The 18,208-nt window shown below is 44.7% G+C and overlaps 2 protein-coding genes across 18 annotated transcripts in view; one reads left to right on the top strand and one right to left on the bottom strand.

Annotated features, from left to right (window-relative positions):
• The window catches only part of HMBOX1 (homeobox containing 1), a 115,851-nt gene extending 101,024 nt beyond the window's left edge, over positions 1 to 14,827 (bottom strand). For 4 of the 16 annotated variants that reach the window (XM_056486722.1, XM_056486711.1, XM_056486713.1 and 1 more), the window contains exons 1-2: positions 14,486 to 14,823; positions 843 to 929 (exon numbers count right to left, since the gene is read on the bottom strand). The gene's annotated coding sequence lies outside the window, so the exon portion shown is untranslated. Of the gene's footprint in view, positions 1 to 842; positions 930 to 14,088; positions 14,347 to 14,485 lie in introns of those variants that run through there. The other 12 variants (XM_056486718.1, XM_056486712.1, XM_056486719.1 and 9 more) reach the window with 8 other exon arrangements.
• A 167-nt stretch (positions 14,828 to 14,994) lies between these two features.
• The window catches only part of INTS9 (integrator complex subunit 9), a 60,269-nt gene continuing 57,055 nt past the window's right edge, over positions 14,995 to 18,208 (top strand). The window contains exon 1 of one of the 2 annotated variants that reach the window (XM_056486420.1): positions 14,995 to 15,119. In XM_056486420.1, coding sequence (XP_056342395.1) covers positions 15,111 to 15,119 — 9 coding nt within the window. In that variant the 5' untranslated portion in view covers positions 14,995 to 15,110. Of the gene's footprint in view, positions 15,120 to 15,150; positions 15,248 to 18,208 lie in introns of those variants that run through there. The other variant, XM_056486421.1, reaches the window with a different exon arrangement.

The following is an 18,208-nucleotide window of genomic DNA, read 5'->3' as shown; positions in this document are numbered from 1 at the left end:
TCTGGACACAGCCAGGTGTGTTTTTCTGGATGCAGCCACCAGAAACCCAAACTGTGTCCTGCCCTCCCTCCCTGCCAGGGCTGAGCACCTGCAGGGTCTTGCTGGCTCAGGACTTTGAACACTCCCCAAATCACTTCCAGCAAAACTACTCCCTATTCCAGTCAGACCATGAAGTTACACAGATGTCCATGTTCTCCCAAGTGATTCCACATGAACCAAGTGCAAGAGTTATTAAACAGCCCTGTGAACACTTTGGTGAGATGGGAATGGGAAGGACTCACTATTCAGCTCATAGAGTTTAAATTAATAAATGTATTTGTTCATGCTTAAAGTGGCACACGACTGAACAGGGATTGAAATAAAGGACAACAAACACAATGAAACAAACCAAACTGAAAAAAAAAAAAAAAAAAAGGTGATTTAAATTAGAAATTAAGGACACTTGCTCACTAGGAACTGAACTAACACCTCCCTTCACAAGGGTTACCTGGCCTCCAGGTATGGCACAGATGAAAACACTGCAATGGACATGGCTCAGGACCAAGCACATCTGGAGCTCCCTTTGGGTGGAAAAGGGGGAACACAGGATATCCAGCACACCTGCAGCACAGTGAGGAAGGCTGCAAGGATGTGCTGTGCAAGGATTAATGTTTGCCTTGTTCTTCCAGGCTCTCCTCAGCATCCACCACTGCATTATGCAGCAAGATAAGGCTGGATAAACTTCTGATCTGACCCCAACAGCACATTCCTTACACTGATTTTAACTGAACTCAGCTCCTATGCTGAGTTTTACACTTCTTGCATAAACATTATTTTATAGATGCCCAAATAAAGTTACAAACCTGCATATCTGTGTGGTGGTGTAGCTCAGAACCAGCTCCAGGAAACACTCTTAGGACACAGTCCTTTATTTCTGTACCACTGCTGCCCTGCAGAGAAAGAGCAGCAAAGCAGGAGCCTCACTCAGTCCCCAGTTTCAAAGTCTACCATGTAAAACACCAATTAAACACCTGCATTCTAAGTCTCCCCTGTGCCAGCCACAGTGCTCAATCCAGTAAGAGTTGCATGTCTTTAACAACAAGAGAAAAACACTTTAAAAGCTTCCCTTTTCAAAAATAAGGTGAGAGAGAGAACAGGGGATAGGATGAAAAGCACAGGTATGCAGCTCCATGAAAATGATCAGTTTGATTTCCCCCTTTGCACAGATCACAGAACTGCAGAGGTTGGACAGCACCTCTTGAGCTTGTCCAGTGTAACCCCTGCCTTAAGTGCAATTTTCCAGTGCAATCTGCTCCAAAAATAACTGTGCAGGAACATGATGATCCACCTGGATTTAGGCTGGTGCTGGGGTGATGACTGGACTACAAAAATACATCTTCCTACAAAGCCCAGCAGCCTCAGAGCCCTGGGGTAGGCATGGCCCAGCAGGGTGGCTTCTGAAACCTGAGGGAATGTTGCTAAATCACTTTTGCTTGGTGGCTGACTAAGGCCAAAACCAAAAAGTTAAGTCAAAACTGGGTTTAAGTTAAGTTTAGAACTGGGAACTGTGCAAATGGTACAGGAATGGATATAAAAGAAAGACCATCACCAGCAGGAGGGAGAACAGGCAAGAGAAATTCAAGGTGCAGCATCAAAACACATAATTTGCAATTTCTCTGCTTTCTGCAAACACCAGTCACAGACCAAGACTCCCCTCAGCAGCTCTAAGAGCAGAGCCTGTATCCAGCACATCCAAATTAATGCAGGAGAGTTTAGGAGGTCTGCCCAAATAATGTCTCCACACAATTATAGCTCAGAAGTCATAACCCCTCCCTTTAATACGAAAGGAATAAGAAATCACATTTGCAGCCAAAATGTACTGATAATACTGCAATGGCAGCATGGCCCTGAGCCTGCAGCCTTCTCAGAAGTCATCCTCATTAGGAGAAAACTGAAGGAGCATCCTCTTCATCCACTGATTTGCAGGATATTTAACACACACAGCTCACAGAAAAGCCAGAGCTGTGGAATTTTTCAGGAGTGGGCAAGGGGAGTTTAAGTGTTTCAATCCCATCCCTGTGCAGGTTTTATCTGGAAGAGCTGGAAAGCAAAGAGGCAAATTTCTGCCATGAGGGTGGGGGGAAAGCTGCTCACAGTAAATTGTTTTGTCAAATAACTGGAGGGAGGACCAATGTCTCCTCTGGAAGGCTGACAGTAAGTCTGTCAGAAGCAAAAAACAATGGAGAATTAATTATTCTTAAGTATGAAAGGACCTAGAACTCAGTGATCTGCTAATTAAAAACAAAATATCCACAGAATAGTTCCAGTTCAGTTCTTGTGAGAGCCAACAGAGAGCAATCCCACTGCCTCCAACGTCAGTAAAAGCTTGTTTTAAGGACTTATCTCTTAAAGATATAGATATTTAATGGAAATTGCAGATATTTAGTACTCATCTACTCCATATTCAAATATCTGAACTCACACAAAATACACAAGAGAGTCTTCACCAACTCATTGTGTTTCAGCAGTTCTGAAATCACTCAAAAGTAACTGGCAAACCAACTAAAGTTCATTAGTGTAAAGCTGCTCCTTGAAGGCAGCTCTGGGGGGGCTCAAAGCAGTCAAGTTTTATTTGTTTTTATTTTTGTTTTAGCTGGTGATGCAGTGGGTAAGAAGCAGAAAGCAGCTCTGATGTGTGAGAAGAACAGACAAGCTCTGTGACAGGGAAAAGGAAAGATAAATTGTGACTTTCTGTGAAGATGACAACACTTTAAATTAAATGTCCTTGTCTTAATTTCTGCTCCCACGTAGCCAGTGGGTTGTGTGAGGGACAGAAGAAAACTAAGGTTTCTCCAGCCTACCTTTCCCACAGTGTTTTTAAAAACAGGGAGGGAGTAGAGACATTTTCCAGATAAATCAGGATCTGCAGGCATCCAGCTGCAGGATCCCCAGCCTTCTGAGAGAAGTTCTCTCCTCACAATGTCTACAAGCCATCCATCCAAGGATCCACAAAAATAAAAACAAAAATAAAAAACAAAAATCCCAGAATCATTTGGGTTAGAAAAGACCTCTGAGATCAGAGTCCAGCCTGTGACCAATTCCCATCTTGTCACCAGCCCAGAGCTCTGAGTGCCACATCCAGGCATTCCTGGGACACCTTCAGGGATGGGGACTCCAGACCTCCCTGGGCAGCCCCTGCCAATGTCTGACCACCCTTTCCATGAGGAAATTCCTCCTGATACTGGAAATGCTGGCCAAGTAGCAGTGTTGAAACACAAAGCAGAATGGAAGGGTTTAATCCCACCCTCCCTGAGTGTTGTGTCTCAGTGTGGGCTAAAGGGAGGCAGCTCCCATAATTTTAAGATTTGCAATATCCCAATTTGGAGAAGGTACCCACATCCTTTGCTCCAAGCACTGGACAGCAATTCCTTTGAGGACAAGCAGAGGAGATGGCCATGACAACTCCATGGTCACTGTGTCCCTTTTACCTGCCAGCTCATGAGTCAGATACCTCTAAATTAGGAGGGACACTCACTGAGCCTTTCTCTGAGCCACAGACACCTCAGAGTGACCAACACCACCCTGAACATCACTGGGTAACCCGTGCTTAAATCTTCCCTTAGAGCTTTCATTTTCCACTAAATTTAAAAAACACAAACCTGGAGCTTCATCTTCTAGCCAGGAACGGGCCTGAACAGCACCATATCTGCATTCCAGTTTCCACCCTGGGTTATTAGCCAGACTGTTTATAAAACAATTTTAAAATGCCAGCTTTTATGTATTACAGTTTTATTAATCTTGAATGATACATCATAGGTGCAGGATGCATAAAAGGGTTACAGAAACATGGTTTGCATTTTAAAATGCTTTAGTGAAAACAAATGAATTCTCTTTATTAAAAGAATTGAACCTTGCTGTGTCCTCCACGGAAAGATTTCAGTATTTGTGAATCTCCTCCCTCATTGTTCTTTTTTCCACCTTATGTTAGGGGAGGAAAACAAGTATTTCAGCATTTACAGCTCCCAAATGGTTTCTCAGTTTTGAATTAAATAGGCTGTGATATGAACTATCTGAATACACAGAAATAAAGGAAATATTCTCTATGCACATGCAGAAGAGGCTACTTCTGTCAAAAACCAGGTTTACTGTTTCATCACTCTGGTTCCATGTGCTCAGCCAAGAGTGACAGCCACCACTCCCCTGGTTTGACTTGATTTGAGATATTGGCAGTGGAAATACAATGCCAAGGCTCTGGTGGAGTCCATTACAAGAAACAGAGATATTACAGCAAAAGGCTTAAGCTTTAGAAAAAGGCATTTTTATATTTTAACCTACTCATAATAGAAAATATTTTTTAACAAAAAACCTGGTTTTGAATTCAGGTTGTAAACTCAAGTTTAGGTGTAATTACAAAGAGAAGGTGGAGATGGTTCATTGCTAGTTTTATCAGCCAACTTAGCCAACAATCAGCTTTTATTCCTATCAAAGATACAGATGCATCCATTTGCCATTAAACAGATCTGTTTCCCACAAACTGGACACAGCCTCCAGGCTCCAGATAAGCAGGATGCCTTCCAGCATCCAGAGCACAGGAATTTTAACACCTTCCTGGAGCAGCATTTAAATGGATCATTAGTGTCAACAAATACAACCCAAATGGACCGTCCCAAACCTCTCTGGAAGCAGAGACTCTTTTCTGCTTGTTCAGTGTTTAACACCCTGGAGGCTCAGCTCCAGCACTGCTGCCACTTTAATCTTCATTTTAACTATTTTATGAGTCATTTACACGCCAAGGTAACCCACCTAAGCAATCAAATACAACGACCCAAAAAAGATCTGAATCCCAGTTTTCTGGTTTTACAAGCCTCAGAGGGGAAAGAAGATAATACCTGAACAAGTTCCATGTTCCAAGCCCAAAGTTTTATGGAGGAAGGGGAGAGAGGGAGGGATGATCCTTCCATAGCACTGCAATGCCACAGGAAAGCACCAGGTTTAATGTAATCAAGCTCTACATTGCAGCCATATGGAAACAATTTCAGTCAATAAACAACTCCTGCAAGAAGACAGCAGAGGAACAGGAAAATGAAATCCTGATTTAACCTGGCTCAGCTCAGAGGCTGCCATGACATGAAATAACCACAGCTTTGAGTCCCCTTGCTTGCTTCCCTTCCACCTCCACAGTTCCTTCCCAGCCTCCAAGATCCTGTGCCCCACAGCTCTCCCCCTTCTTCTCCCTTCCCAATCTTTCCTCACAGCCTATCACTGTGGCCAGCTTCCCACCCGACAGCCAGAAGGGAAGCAGACATCCCAAAGTTTAGATACTCACCCGACCTCCCTGCAATTTATCTGCCTGGAATTTGCAGGTTACAAAATAGTGATTTTCTCAGGGAGCAAATACTTAAAAACACCCAACTTGTAAAAAAAAAAACAACCAAACAAAATCTAAAACACCACACATTTTACTTCTTCCTCTTAGTGGTATTTAAATGAGGTTTGGTTTCAAGATTCCATATTATCCAGGATCCTAAAAACCAATGGTAAAAATACTGCCTCTCCTGCAGAAGACAACATTCCTGGGCACTGCTGATTACAGATGCAACACCGAGGGAGTAAAAAGCAGTTTGGGACAGGAAAAGGGAAATTCAAGGGAACAGCCAGCAAGCTAAGGCAGCTGCATTTTTAACAAAAAGCAAGAAGGCACAGTGCTATGAATAAATCAGAATTTCCTTGAGTGTGACAGAGGAGTGACACCAGTATTTATGAGAATAATGGCCATGAACTGAAGGGTAATTCACGAGTGTCTTCAGAAGGAGCTGCTTGAAAAGGTGGGAAGTTCACCATTTCCACAATGCCACAGGATCTGGCAGCAGATGCACCACAACCACCCCAAAAATGCTGCCATTTCACACTTGAGGACATCCAGAAACAAAAGGCCTTGGGATGTTTCTCTTAACAACCAAAGTGCAAGACTCAAGCTATCTTAAAAAAAAAAAGACACTACCAGTAATAAAATTTAAACCCCAGTAGGTTTTCCAGTTCCAGAGTACTAGGAACAGTTTTCTGTAGACTGGGGCAATATGCCTTTGTCACATGAAGCACCTTCTAACTCACCAGCAATAAAAGATGATTCCCAGCAAATCCATTAGCAGGAAAACATTTAAATCAGCCTAAAAGCCATGCACCAAAGATGCCTTTCACCCCAGGCCAGGTGGATGTTCCCAATCCACCAATGCTCAGAGAGGAGATGGAGAGAACCTGCAAAGCTGTAAGCTGGGTATCCATCCAGGCAAATAAGAGGAAAAGAAAAATCTTTGTTTTCCCAGTAAAGAATTAGGAGAACAAGGACACCAGTAGTGCCAGTCAGCACGTTTAGAAGTCTTGAAAAAGGACTAACTTTGTTCTTTTGAGATTACAAATGCAGTTGAGCAGAGTGAAGTACACAGAGTGTACTCAGGTTCTGGTGGAAACCCACACTGGCTGCTCCGGATCTGAGAGCTGTCAGTCAGCCAGCTCTTCATCTACTTCCTGGGATTGCATCATGCTAATTTATTTTTTTTTTTTGTCACTAAATTTAAGGTCTGATGCAGTTCAACATTTTTATCACTGCAGATAAAAATCTGTGAGCGACACCAGGCCTGTAGCACAACAGGACTTTATTAGGAGGAAAAGAAGCTGAAAACCTGCCTTAAGTTAGCTCAGGAAAGCCAAACCCATCAGAATACAAAGGCTAATTTATAATCTAAAAAATGCAGACTGTAACTACTAAATGGCAGACTTTACTTGAGTAAAGAATGTCAGTGCTGGGGCAGCGAGGCTCATGAACAGGATTTCCCTGTGCAAAAGGGCTCCTGGGAACCTTTTCAATGGCTGTGCAGCAAAAAGGGCTAAAGGCACCTTGGAATTTGGTATGGATCAAGCACAGGCTGGAACAGGCACTTTTTCTGGTCTCCACAATGTTAAAAATAAACAGAGACCATGAAGAATCACCGGATGATCTGAGTGCTGGAGAAAATGCCTCAGAGTGAAACTTAAAAGCTCAACTCTGTTTCCTTATCTATCAAGTAACTTGATTACATAGTGTAAGTACCTTCATGGCAAGGAAAGTCCTGGATACTAAAGGGCTCTAATCTTGTCAGGAAAACCTAACAAGAACCAGCGGCACAACAGACTAATTCAAATTAGAAATCAGCCACTTATAACTACCAAGAGAAGTGATGAGCCTGAAATTACCAGTGATGGACACTCAGGGCTGGAAAGCTTTCAAATTGTTTTTAGCCAAACATCATTTACTGGTCTCAGTTTCAGAGTAAATGATTAAAATTTAAAGGCCTGTGATACAAAGCATATAAAACATATCAGGGAAGGCAATTTAATTATCTGTTCTCGCCTTAAATTTTATGAATCTTCAATATGTTAACATCACTCAACTTCTGTGGACCAGGAAATTAAAGGGGGAGGAATAAGTTTCAAGTTCAGCAAGTTCCTCCTTTTGCAGACTTATCACTAAACAGCACCATTCCACCAAACAGATGGAACTCCCATGAAATACAAACAGGGAATGACCAGCTATGATGTCTGGAAACCACATGTAATGCAATTTACTTGGGCAAACTCTGATCAGCTACTTATCCCTCCCACCAGGGCCATGAAAAATCAGTATTAGCTTAAATAACCAGTTCTCATTCTAGGTAACTACACCTCTGATACCCAGTATATTCCCCAAGAGCAGCAGCACCCACTAACACTCAGCCAAGAATCTCCAAATACTTATTAAACATAAAAGCATCTCAACAGCCCTGAAAGGATTATTCTCATATTCCACACTGGAACATGGGCAAGTCAAAAAGTTTGCCCTGGGTCATAAAATAAAACCTGTGGCAGAGCCTAGAAAGGAAATTTCATTGCCAGGAAGAACTTTCCAACACTCAAGCACCACTTCCATGTCAGAGCTGCTGCACACCCAGTTGCTCAAAGCCCCAAACGCTGCCAGGTCAATCACAAAGAGATTTCTGGTGAAAGTTGACATTGTAATCAGAGAATCTGATCATGGCAGAGAAACTGTCCAAAGTAAAGGTCAGAATAAATAACCAAGCAGGAAGAGTGCTTGGATTTGATGAACTAACTAACTGCTTTCTGCTGCCATCAGTATTACAGTGCCACAGCAAGAACAAAAAGCAGATTCAGGGCTTGCCTCAGAGCTCAGAAGGAACAGGCAGCTCAAAATGCAGGAAATGACTATATGCTGCACTTCCCAATTGATAGGGCAAGGGCTTATCAGAAGAACAAAACTGGCTGTTCACAAGGCCACTGAAAGAGTAGCCTACACTATTGTTTCAGTGGTAGTTATCCTGCTGCTGAACTAAACAATTCTAAAGAAGTGAAAAGAAAAAAAGGCTTCTTAAATATTAAGTTCAGAAGTGGGGAGAAGACCAATATGAGGAACTCAGGACAAGCAAGATTCAACTGGGGGCAGAGCCAAACATAATTAATAGAATTTTTATGCCTGGCTTGTAAACTCCTTCCTTAACCCAACATTAAAATCTCATCTACCACCACAGCAGTGACTGGGATTCATGTAAATTTAATAAAGCTTAAAAATTTAACTTGTACATATGGATAACAAAAAAAATGCCACCTCAGTGCTTGAGGCAGGTATCAAAATTTGTTTCCTCAGGCTGGAAGAAACTCTTCCCTGGAAGCAAAACTCCACCCATTGGGCAAATGGACACTGGAAGCACCACACATGAAGTGGGATCTTTGTCAAGCCCTATTACAGAAGGGATTTAGGTGTATTCATCTACAACCTGCTGGAAGGGCTCTGCTTGATAATGAGTTTTAGGCTGGTAATGGCACTGAAACCAAGATGAGATGATGAAGTGAATGTTCAGGGTGGAATTCTGCAGGAAAAAGTGAACTGACCTTCCACAGCTCCTGGTTGGCTGCACAGGAAGATGAAGCAGAGCTCACTCTGTCAGGAGCACTACAGCAGTTCCCTGTTTTAAGAGCAGACTTCAACTTCAGACTCTGCCTTCAGCTTTGATTCAGAACTGGGAAAGGGAAACCTCCACATAGACAAGGAGAATAACCAGTTATAGATTATTTAATTCTTCATAAAGCACATGAAAACAGCAACTGTTCAACCTGCTGGTGTCTGCATTAACATGGGACTGAGGAAAAACAAGTGACAAACACACCTGTGCATTCCTGACATAGAGCAGAAGTCCAACAAAAATATCCTATTGAATGAAGCAGAAGAAAAGCAGTACAAGAAAGGACTCCCTCACAGTCTTGGGAAAAAGTTTGCTTTTGACCTGATGGGAGGTGGAATATAATGGATTCAAAAGCAAGAAAAATAACTGATTAAGTAAGGATGAGAAATGCTGAGCAACAGAAGTCAGTGGGAAATCCTCCCATCACCATAAAAAATAATCTCTGGACTTAGATATTGTTAATGACCATATCAGGTGACCAGCAAATAAATTCCTTATAGGATTAATGAATATCAATATATCACAGATGGAAAGTGCAACAGATGGGAGGAAACACCTGTGTTGAAGTCCTGCTGCCTACATGAGTCACTGAGCCCTTGTGCCTCAGTTTCTCCATCTGTAAAACACCAACACCTCTGTCAAGCACTTCTAGAGATTGACAAACAGAGGTAGAAAGTATTGTTTTGACATGGAACAGCAAAGGAGGGCAGGGGTTCAGCCAGAACAATCGAGTGGGAGCCACTGGAGGCACGCTGCTCCGGCCCCCACAGGAGCTGCAGCCATAAATCCATCAGCCCTGATTAGGCTGGGCTTTACAAGGCTGTAACTGTCACAGCAGCTGCTCCAGGACTGTGACACGAGCCCTGCAGAGTCACACAGGGAGCCTGCACCACCACCGAGCCTCTGCTAAACCCGACTGCAACAGCAAAGAACAGGAGCTGCCCAAACCCAAAGGATAAAAGCTTCTCCACGTGCTCCTGTGACCACAGCCTAAAGCTGTGTAAGCACCCAGCTGAGAGGGGAAGGATACACCCAAGAGCCTCTTTAAAGAAAGAGATACATTCACTTGAAATCTGCAGGCACAACACAAAAATAAATGTGTTTCTCACAGTGACAAGATGAAATTTTCGGGCGGTCAGTGACTACAAAGCTGATTCTCCACTTCTGACTGTGGACCACATGACAGCCTCAAATACGTAAGAGCATTTTATCTGCCAGCTTGCAATGAAGACCACATAGTTAATAGTTTGCAACCTCCTTTCCCCCAGAAGATCTTCAGAATTGAGTAATAAAATTCCTCACATGATTTCAATGAGAGGGTTCACTTGTCAGGGGCTGTTTGGAGATAGTATCATATGTCAGGGAGGTGCTGCTCAGATCAAGTTTTCCAACCTTGTGTTTTCAAGGCTTGACTGAAAATGAAAAAAAATAAAAAAACAAAAACTAAAAAAAACTTCAGGCGATAAAGTTTGAAACTGGAGAAAAGAGAAATAATCTCTAGATGTTATTTTCAAAATGTCAAAGTTAGCCAATTAACGAGGGGAGGAAGAAAAACTGATTAAAGCCCTGACAAACCCTTGAGATCACAGACTGATTGCGAGCTCTGCTGCAGACTCCCTGTAGGAACCTGGGCAAGTTGATCCCTCTACACCTTTGTTTGCCACCTGCGAGACAAAAAATAGCATTTTCTTTTCATATCCTGTCATTCTGGCTTGTATTGTTCCCCAAATTAAAAGCATTTGTCAAAATACTTATCTTTAGCATTAACCCTGGGAATAGCATTCACAGCTACCACACAACCCCTTTGCATGAGTGAGTGCTCAAAATACAAACTCTTAGTAGGATGGCTGGGTAGCAAAGTGCAATTTAATACAAGTCAGAAGGGAGGTTTAGTCAATACAGGAATGTGAGAATGCTAAAATATAGTTTTTTACTAATCTTACAAATAAAACCAGCTTGAGGGTTAAAAGTTAGACCGAACCCCCCCTCAAAAAAAATAAAATTCTCATTATGTCCTAAAAATCCTGCTGTATTCACAGTATTGGTCTCACTGCATTGATAACCCACAAGATCATATTATCAGCATAGGTATAATTAAAGCCCAATCCCACGAGGACATGTATGGAGAATCCAATCCCTGCTCTGTTAAAATCAGCATAACATGAAATCAACTTCAGGGACTTTAGAATAAAAGCTGCATGAAGTTATCGACAGGAGAACAAAAGCATCTGTTTTTTGCAGTAAGATTCTTAAGCTGACAGTATTTTGATTTCAAATTCTAGAACTTTGCAGATGAAAAAGATTTGTTACAGATGCCAATACTGTAGCCTGTCATTCTGTAATGTCCTTAAAAGCTCTGCACAGAAATCACTGTGAAGCACAAGCTGCTTTCTTTAGATCAAAATGTGGTGTTTTTTTCCTGAAAATTCATTTGTTTTCTAACATGAACAACCAGACACCTTCCCAGATCCCTTGGTATAAGGAACAGTACAGCTTCCTCATGGTTCAGTTTCATTAATTCTCCCAATTCTCCACCCAAAGACCCAAATTTCACCCCTGCCCCACTGACACACAACACAAAAAGAGCAGTCCCAAAAGTTAATGACAGAACAATTCCCGACAGTCACTCTTACTAAAAATGCATTTTGTTAAAAAGTAAATTAGTATAAAAATGAATGTCAGAGCCCCACTCTTTTCCCAAATCCAGACAGCAATGAAAAAACATACCAAACATTCCCATGAACCTACGGATTATCACTATAAACACTCCATAATAATTTAGTTTTCAAAACACTGCACAGCTGTCAACTTCTAATATCTTTTTTGTAAGAGACCAGTAAGACCCACACAGAAACTGCCTTAAAAATAAGCCTCCTGCAGCTGACACCAGCTACTGATTCCATGGAATTATCAGAATCACAATGCCAGAGAGAAGCACGTTGTCCAGAAAGGTCAATAAACCCAGGGAGTTGCTTGACACTGCTCAGTGAAACAGTTCTAGAGATAACCAGGCCTCATTCACACAGCATTTTCTCCCAGATTTCCTTACCCCTCCTTAAAAATCCTGCCGTTTCACCTAGGGTAGCATTCCTGTAACCCAGCTGGCAGCCTGCATACCACAATGTCGTCTAGACCTGCTCAGAACAGTGGGATGACACAGGAGTAAAAATGCTGATGCCTGTTCTGGGGCTTGCACTGGTGCTAAGGGAACGAGGGGAGGAAGAACAGGCAGCACGGAGTGAAACACAAGTTCCTTGTTCCCAACCTCCTGCCCAGGCTCGTCGGGTAATTCTGTCAAGCAGACAGAAAAAGTTGTGGCCCCCACAAGGCTAAAGAATAATCTTCACATAAGGGGAAAATATCATTCCCGAATCCCAGTTTTCACATGCAGAAACAAACCCTGCCCTTCCCCAGCCCAGTGCTCCCCGGACATGCAGATAACAAATGCATCCCTGCACAGACAACATTCTCCATCCTCTTCTTCCTTCTCCCCTCTCTCCATCTCAGAGATGTTTCCTTAGCAATTTGGAAGAGAAATGGTAAAAAAGGGAGATGCAAAACACAGAAATAAATTAAGTTTGCTTTCTGCTGTTGACAGATTTGGTCTTAGCATGACGGGAGGAAAAAAAATGTTAGGAGTGATAAATCCATATATACCTACTCCAAACTACACCCTGCTTCCCAAGGGACACGGTATAATGGTAAATAAGTATAGATGCAGTTCCTACTAATGAGGCAGGGTACAGCAAGGCCAAAGAAAATGCAATCATCTCGGGGAAAAAAACTGCACAGGACTCCTCCTCTCCCATGCACGGAGGAAATCAAATGCCAGCTGCACCATCCCAGGAAGGAAGCAGAGCCTGTACCTGATGAGCCCTGCAGAAATGAGCGAGTCACATCACGGGACCCGAGCAGCCACTTCAGGCTTTGGCCAGCCCACAGACCGTCTGCAGAGCACAATTCCTCGCTCCGGTATTTTACATGGCATCATTCGTGCAAATCGCAGGGGTATTTTTCTCCAGTGTTTTCTTTTTTTCTTCCCTCCATCCCCACTAGTCTGAAGCAGGGGGAGGTAGGTAGCGTCTCCCAGATCCGCGTGCCCGTATCACTTTAACGCTTTCCTCCCTACAAAGTTTAAATCTCCCCAGTTTTTTTGTTCATAAACGTTTTGGACTTAAAAGCCACCGAATCACACTCCCAGTGTTACTTGAACAAATTGAGACAGACCCGACTCCACAAACATGCTTAAACCTTCATTTCCTCTTCCTTCTTCCTTCCCCACCCCCCAAAAGAGCTTTTTTTTTTTTTTTTTTTGTGTCCCTAACACGAAAGAACTGGGGAAAAAAACAGCACGTCCAACCAAGGCTTTTCCAGACCTATCGCAAAGAACAAAATGCTTCCGAAGAAGTGCTCTGCAAACATACCAAGAGACACTCCACCAAGTAGGAAAAAAAAAAAAAAAAAAAAGGTAAGAACCCATCAGACAAAACTGAGGTCGAAGAACTCGGCGGGGTCTGGCTCGGGTGTGTATTCTGCACCTAAATCCACTCGCTCTTGTTTTGTTTTAACCCCGAAGCTGAGGCAAACACTCCAGCAGAATCCCGGCCGCTTCCCCCGACCCCTCCTGCGGTCAAACCGCTCTGACCCAAAACCATCCCGGGCACGGACACAGCAGCATTTACCCCCCTGAACCCCCGTACCCCACCTCTTCCCAACAAGTACAACACAAACAAGCGGCTGACACCCCACCCAAGCTCTCCTCGCACATTTTGGGAATGACTTCCCTCCGGGTCCTCCTCCTCCCCCACCCGTTCCGTGTTAAACTCTCCAGCAAACAGACACCTTCTGCTTTCACGCCTTTTGCTCTCCCCGAAACCCTTCCGAAGCTCCGGGAGCTTCAGAGGTCTCACAGCCCTGGGGGGCGGCGGGGTTTGGGGCACCCCTGAGCCGCGTTCCCCGAACCTCCACCGGCCCAAAGCTGCCGAGAAGGAGCCTCCGTGCCCGGCTCCATCCCCGCAGGTCCGAGCCTCCCTCCTTCCCCGGGGGTCCCCGGGCCAGCAGCCCACCCCAAAACTCCGCGGACAACAACCCGCGAACACCCCCAAAGCGCAGCACCCACCCAAGGCTGAGGGGGGCTCGGCGGCCGCCACTCCGTGCCCCACACCCGGCAGATGGGAGGAACCAGAATAAATATACAAATGGCAGGAACGGCGAACCCCAAAGGTGCCCTGCCCTTCCTCCTCCTCCTCCGATCCAGGGGCACCAGCGGAGCCCCCCAAAGCCGAAGCTCCAACTCTGCCGCCCGTGCTGAGGGGCTGCCCCTGCCCAGCCCTGCCCGCCCCCGGCCGCCCCCCTCACGCACATCCCGCTCTCCGGCTCGGCGCGACTCCCGGCGGTGCCGGCGGAGGGGGGACCCCTTCCCGCCGCCCTCCCTCCCTCCCTCCAGCCCACCCACCCGCCCGCCCCCTCCCCTCGCCACCGCCGCTCCCCCTCCCGTATCCCCCCTCGACACTCACCTCTGGGTGCTGCCGGCGCCTCCGCCTCACCATGGACTGGCTGGACTGGGGGTGGTCCCCCCGCCCGCTCCCGCCCCAGATTGAGGGGGGATTAATGGGGGGCGCGGAGGGACGAGAACAATAGGGGGGAGGAAATCCCTCAGCCCCCCCACGCCCCCCGAGGACACAGCCCCCTCCCCGCCCGGCGCTCCTCCTGCCGCTCCCTCCTCCTTGCCCGCTCCCTCTTTTTTTTTCTGGTTGTTTTTTTTTTTTTTTTTTTTTGGCTCAATCACACCAGCCCGACTGTCTTTGTCTGTCTGACAAGCGCCATGTTGATATCAACATCCGAGCCCCCACCTGCTGCAGCTGTGAGACCCTGGGACTTGTAGTTCCCCCTCCCCAGGGTGACGGGGAGACCCGCGGCTCCGGGACTACAACTCCCAGCATGCTGTGGGTGCGCGGCGTGCCAATGGGGCGCCGGGACTGAGCTCGGGGCGGACTACAACTCCCGGCATGCCTGGGGCGGCCATGACGTCATCTAGGGCGGAGGTGAGGCGGGACTACAACGCCCATGATGCCCCGGGCCTCGGCGGGGCGGGCAGGAAGGGGGGTAGGATTGTCCCGGTAAATAGAACCGGGGGACGCGATGAAGCTGGTGAGTGCTCGGGGTGGGGGCCATGAGGGCGGGGAGGGAGCCCGACCTTCCCCCGGTGATGGGGGGGCTCCCAGGATCGCCTCCGGGCTGCGCAGTCTCACCCTCGCCGGGCGTGAGGGGAAACTGAGGCGCTGGAGGGGGGCCTGAGGGAGCATGGGAGGAGGTGATCCTGAGGGAGTTTTGGGGGTGGACTGAGGGAAAAGGGGGTGATACTGGGGCGGGGAAGGGCTGAGGGAGGGGCGGGGGTCGGCCCTGAGGTGTGGGGGAAGGGGGGGTCGGCCCTGAGTGAGGAGAGTAAGGGGAGGGGGCATTGCCCGGGTTTGAGGTGTTGGATGGGATCAAATCTTAGCAGGATTCTGTAGAAGAAGATGTTTCTCAGCCTTCCTAGCCTTAAACATGAGTCTGGCGTGGAGCTTTGCTCCTGCACGTGTGGCTTCTGCTGGACTCTGCTAGGAACGTGAATAAATCCCCGTGCTTTGTGCTACAGGCGTTTTCCATCCGCAGTGTGATAATACAGGGAGATGCTAATAAAACAAATCAGCCTGGAACAGCTTTGCCAAGGGTGCACCTTGATTCTGACAGGCACTTTGGTTCTGATGTTGCAGCCTTCTGTCAGAAAGTACATGACCCATGATATTGGTCTCCTCTCTTGAAGTGTTTAACTTTCCTAGAGACCTTGGATTCAGGCACTGCTTTGTTTTCCAGGAAGAATTTCAGTTTCATGTAATATGCTGCAGTTCTCAGTCTGGAGGTGAAAACCCCAGCAGTTTTCAACACACCTGAGCACAATATGTGATTTATTTAATCTGAAGTGACACCATTATTCAATTTAAGATTGTCTGAAGAGTGTGTTATAACAAAGCTTCATAGAAGTAAATGTGGATTCTGGGCTGTTTTAACCACTCTTCATGGAAGTGTGTAGAGTTAATTCCAGAGGCAGGTGATCAAGGAGCTTGATCCTGCTTAATCTTACCTGTATGATAAGGATCTGTGCAGGGATGAATATTACCAGTGGGACAAACACTGCAAAGTCAAGCACTTCTGGGTGTGTAGAGGCTGATAGAATTCAGTGGGGAAAAGCAAACTGGGAAATCTTTAAATAAAGACCCCAGTGGAAATGCAAAGCTCTTTTAATATTTAGAGTCTTGCATAGGGACAGAGAGAGGGAAGGGGTGGGGAGGGGAAATACAAACTCTCTGGAGTCTGTACTGGAGCATTTTTAGGCCTGCTTTAAAATTCAGGTACTGAGAATTATAAAATGAGATTCTTTACCTTATGTTTTTCTAGAGATGTATCTGAATTTGGAATTGTGAAGAGAGGAGTCAGGTGCTTTTCATCCTCTCTTCTCATAGATTTGGGTTGAATTTGGAAGAACAGGGTAGAGATCAGGGACCAGTGGAATGCTCCCTGTCCATGGCAGAAGGGTTGGGACAAGATGAGCTTTAAGGTCCCTCCCAACCCAAACCATTCTGGGATTCTGACTCCAGGCCTGATTCAGAATCCAATGAAAATTTCAGACTCCACAAACTCAAATGTGCTTTGACTCAGGCGATCTCAGTGCTCATTTCCCCTCAGATTTTAAGCTGGCATGTGATACTAATACTGGAGGAATGCACTGTAGGATTCGTTGGCTCCACTTGGAATTCCAAGTGAATTGGAATTCAGTTCTTCATTGAATTGCCTTTAACCTGCACAACTCTGAATGTTTTGGAGCTGCAAGTTTGGGCCACCATCTCTCTCTGTCACAGCCAGGAAAGCTGTGAGCTGGGCTAGGCATATTTATCCTGTTGTATGTTTTCACAGATTCATTTTTTTACATGAATTTTGGAGTTAAGAGGTGACACAACCTTTGTGTATTGGCTGCACCAGCCATAAGGGAATAAAGCTGGAAGCATGCAAATCTTGGAATAAGAAATTTGTATTTTAGTCCAGTCTGAAATGACACGACTGAAAGCTCTGGATCTGTTTTAAACAGTAACAAATATAAACTGTGTGGAAATGATCACATTTATAATGTGGATAGATGCACATAGTGCAAACACTCCCATTCCTGGATTCTTAATCTGAAATTCTTACAGAGGTGCAGGACCAGCAATGTCACCTGTGCAAACAGCTGTATAGAAAATATGAATTGCCTTTTTTTTTTTTTTTTTCTTCTGTCACTTTGTTTGAATCTGGTAGAAAGAATCCATTGACTCCCAGGAATCCATTTACCACAGTGTGACAGCAACAGAGAGATGATTTTAGCTGCTTTTAAAGAAGGAAAAAAAGGAAGATTTTCCAGTTAGCTTATAGATGTCAGGGTTGTGATACTACTCATGATTATAAAAAAAGCAAGAAAATGTTTTGCTGATAAAAGTGGTGATATTTCATTGCCTTTTTTAATTGCCAATAGTTTAAAAGCTACAAAAATAGAATTTATTTTTCCCTTCATTTCTTTCTATTTACTTCAATTTATAGCTTCATTTGTCAAAGTTCTGGTCTGGTGAGAACTTAATTTCACATAAGTGTGTTACATTTGTGAATAAACCAAGTGCATTCCTCACTCCTTCACCAGCTTGGCTTTACATATTTTTTTAAACTTTACTAAAAAAAAAAGCAAAATGTGATGTAACTCCTTAATAATTAAGGCTTTGTGAATTTAAAACAAAACTCTCTGTGATATTTTAAATTTAATATTTGGGGCTTAGTCGGTTTTACTATTTAAATATAGTTTAAAGCAGGTTTTTGAGGAATGTATGTAAACAGACTCCTTGAGGGCTGTTAATCCAGACAGTTGCAGTCCTGTGTTAACATTATTGTGAACAGAGGTAGAAAATGAAATTAATAATTTCCTTTTTTTCCACTTGGTGGAGGGATGTATAGAAACGAGCTTAAGGGATAAAGACTGAGTCTGTTTTTAGTGCAGTGCACGGCCAGACAAGTGGTATTTTTCATCTTCATTGACAAAAACTTGAATTTCCAAGCTCCAGTTTGACCACCAGATGCCCAGACTTGGGAGACTGGAGATACAAAATCCCTCCTGGGAGCAGATTTTTGTCTCTAATCCCATATTTTAAAGCCGACCTTTCTGTTCTGTTCTCCCTCAA

Source organism: Oenanthe melanoleuca, chromosome 3, assembly GCF_029582105.1.
Source record: "Oenanthe melanoleuca isolate GR-GAL-2019-014 chromosome 3, OMel1.0, whole genome shotgun sequence".
Classification (NCBI taxonomy): domain Eukaryota; kingdom Metazoa; phylum Chordata; class Aves; order Passeriformes; family Muscicapidae; genus Oenanthe; species Oenanthe melanoleuca.
This window is presented reverse-complemented; position numbering and strand designations above follow the sequence as displayed.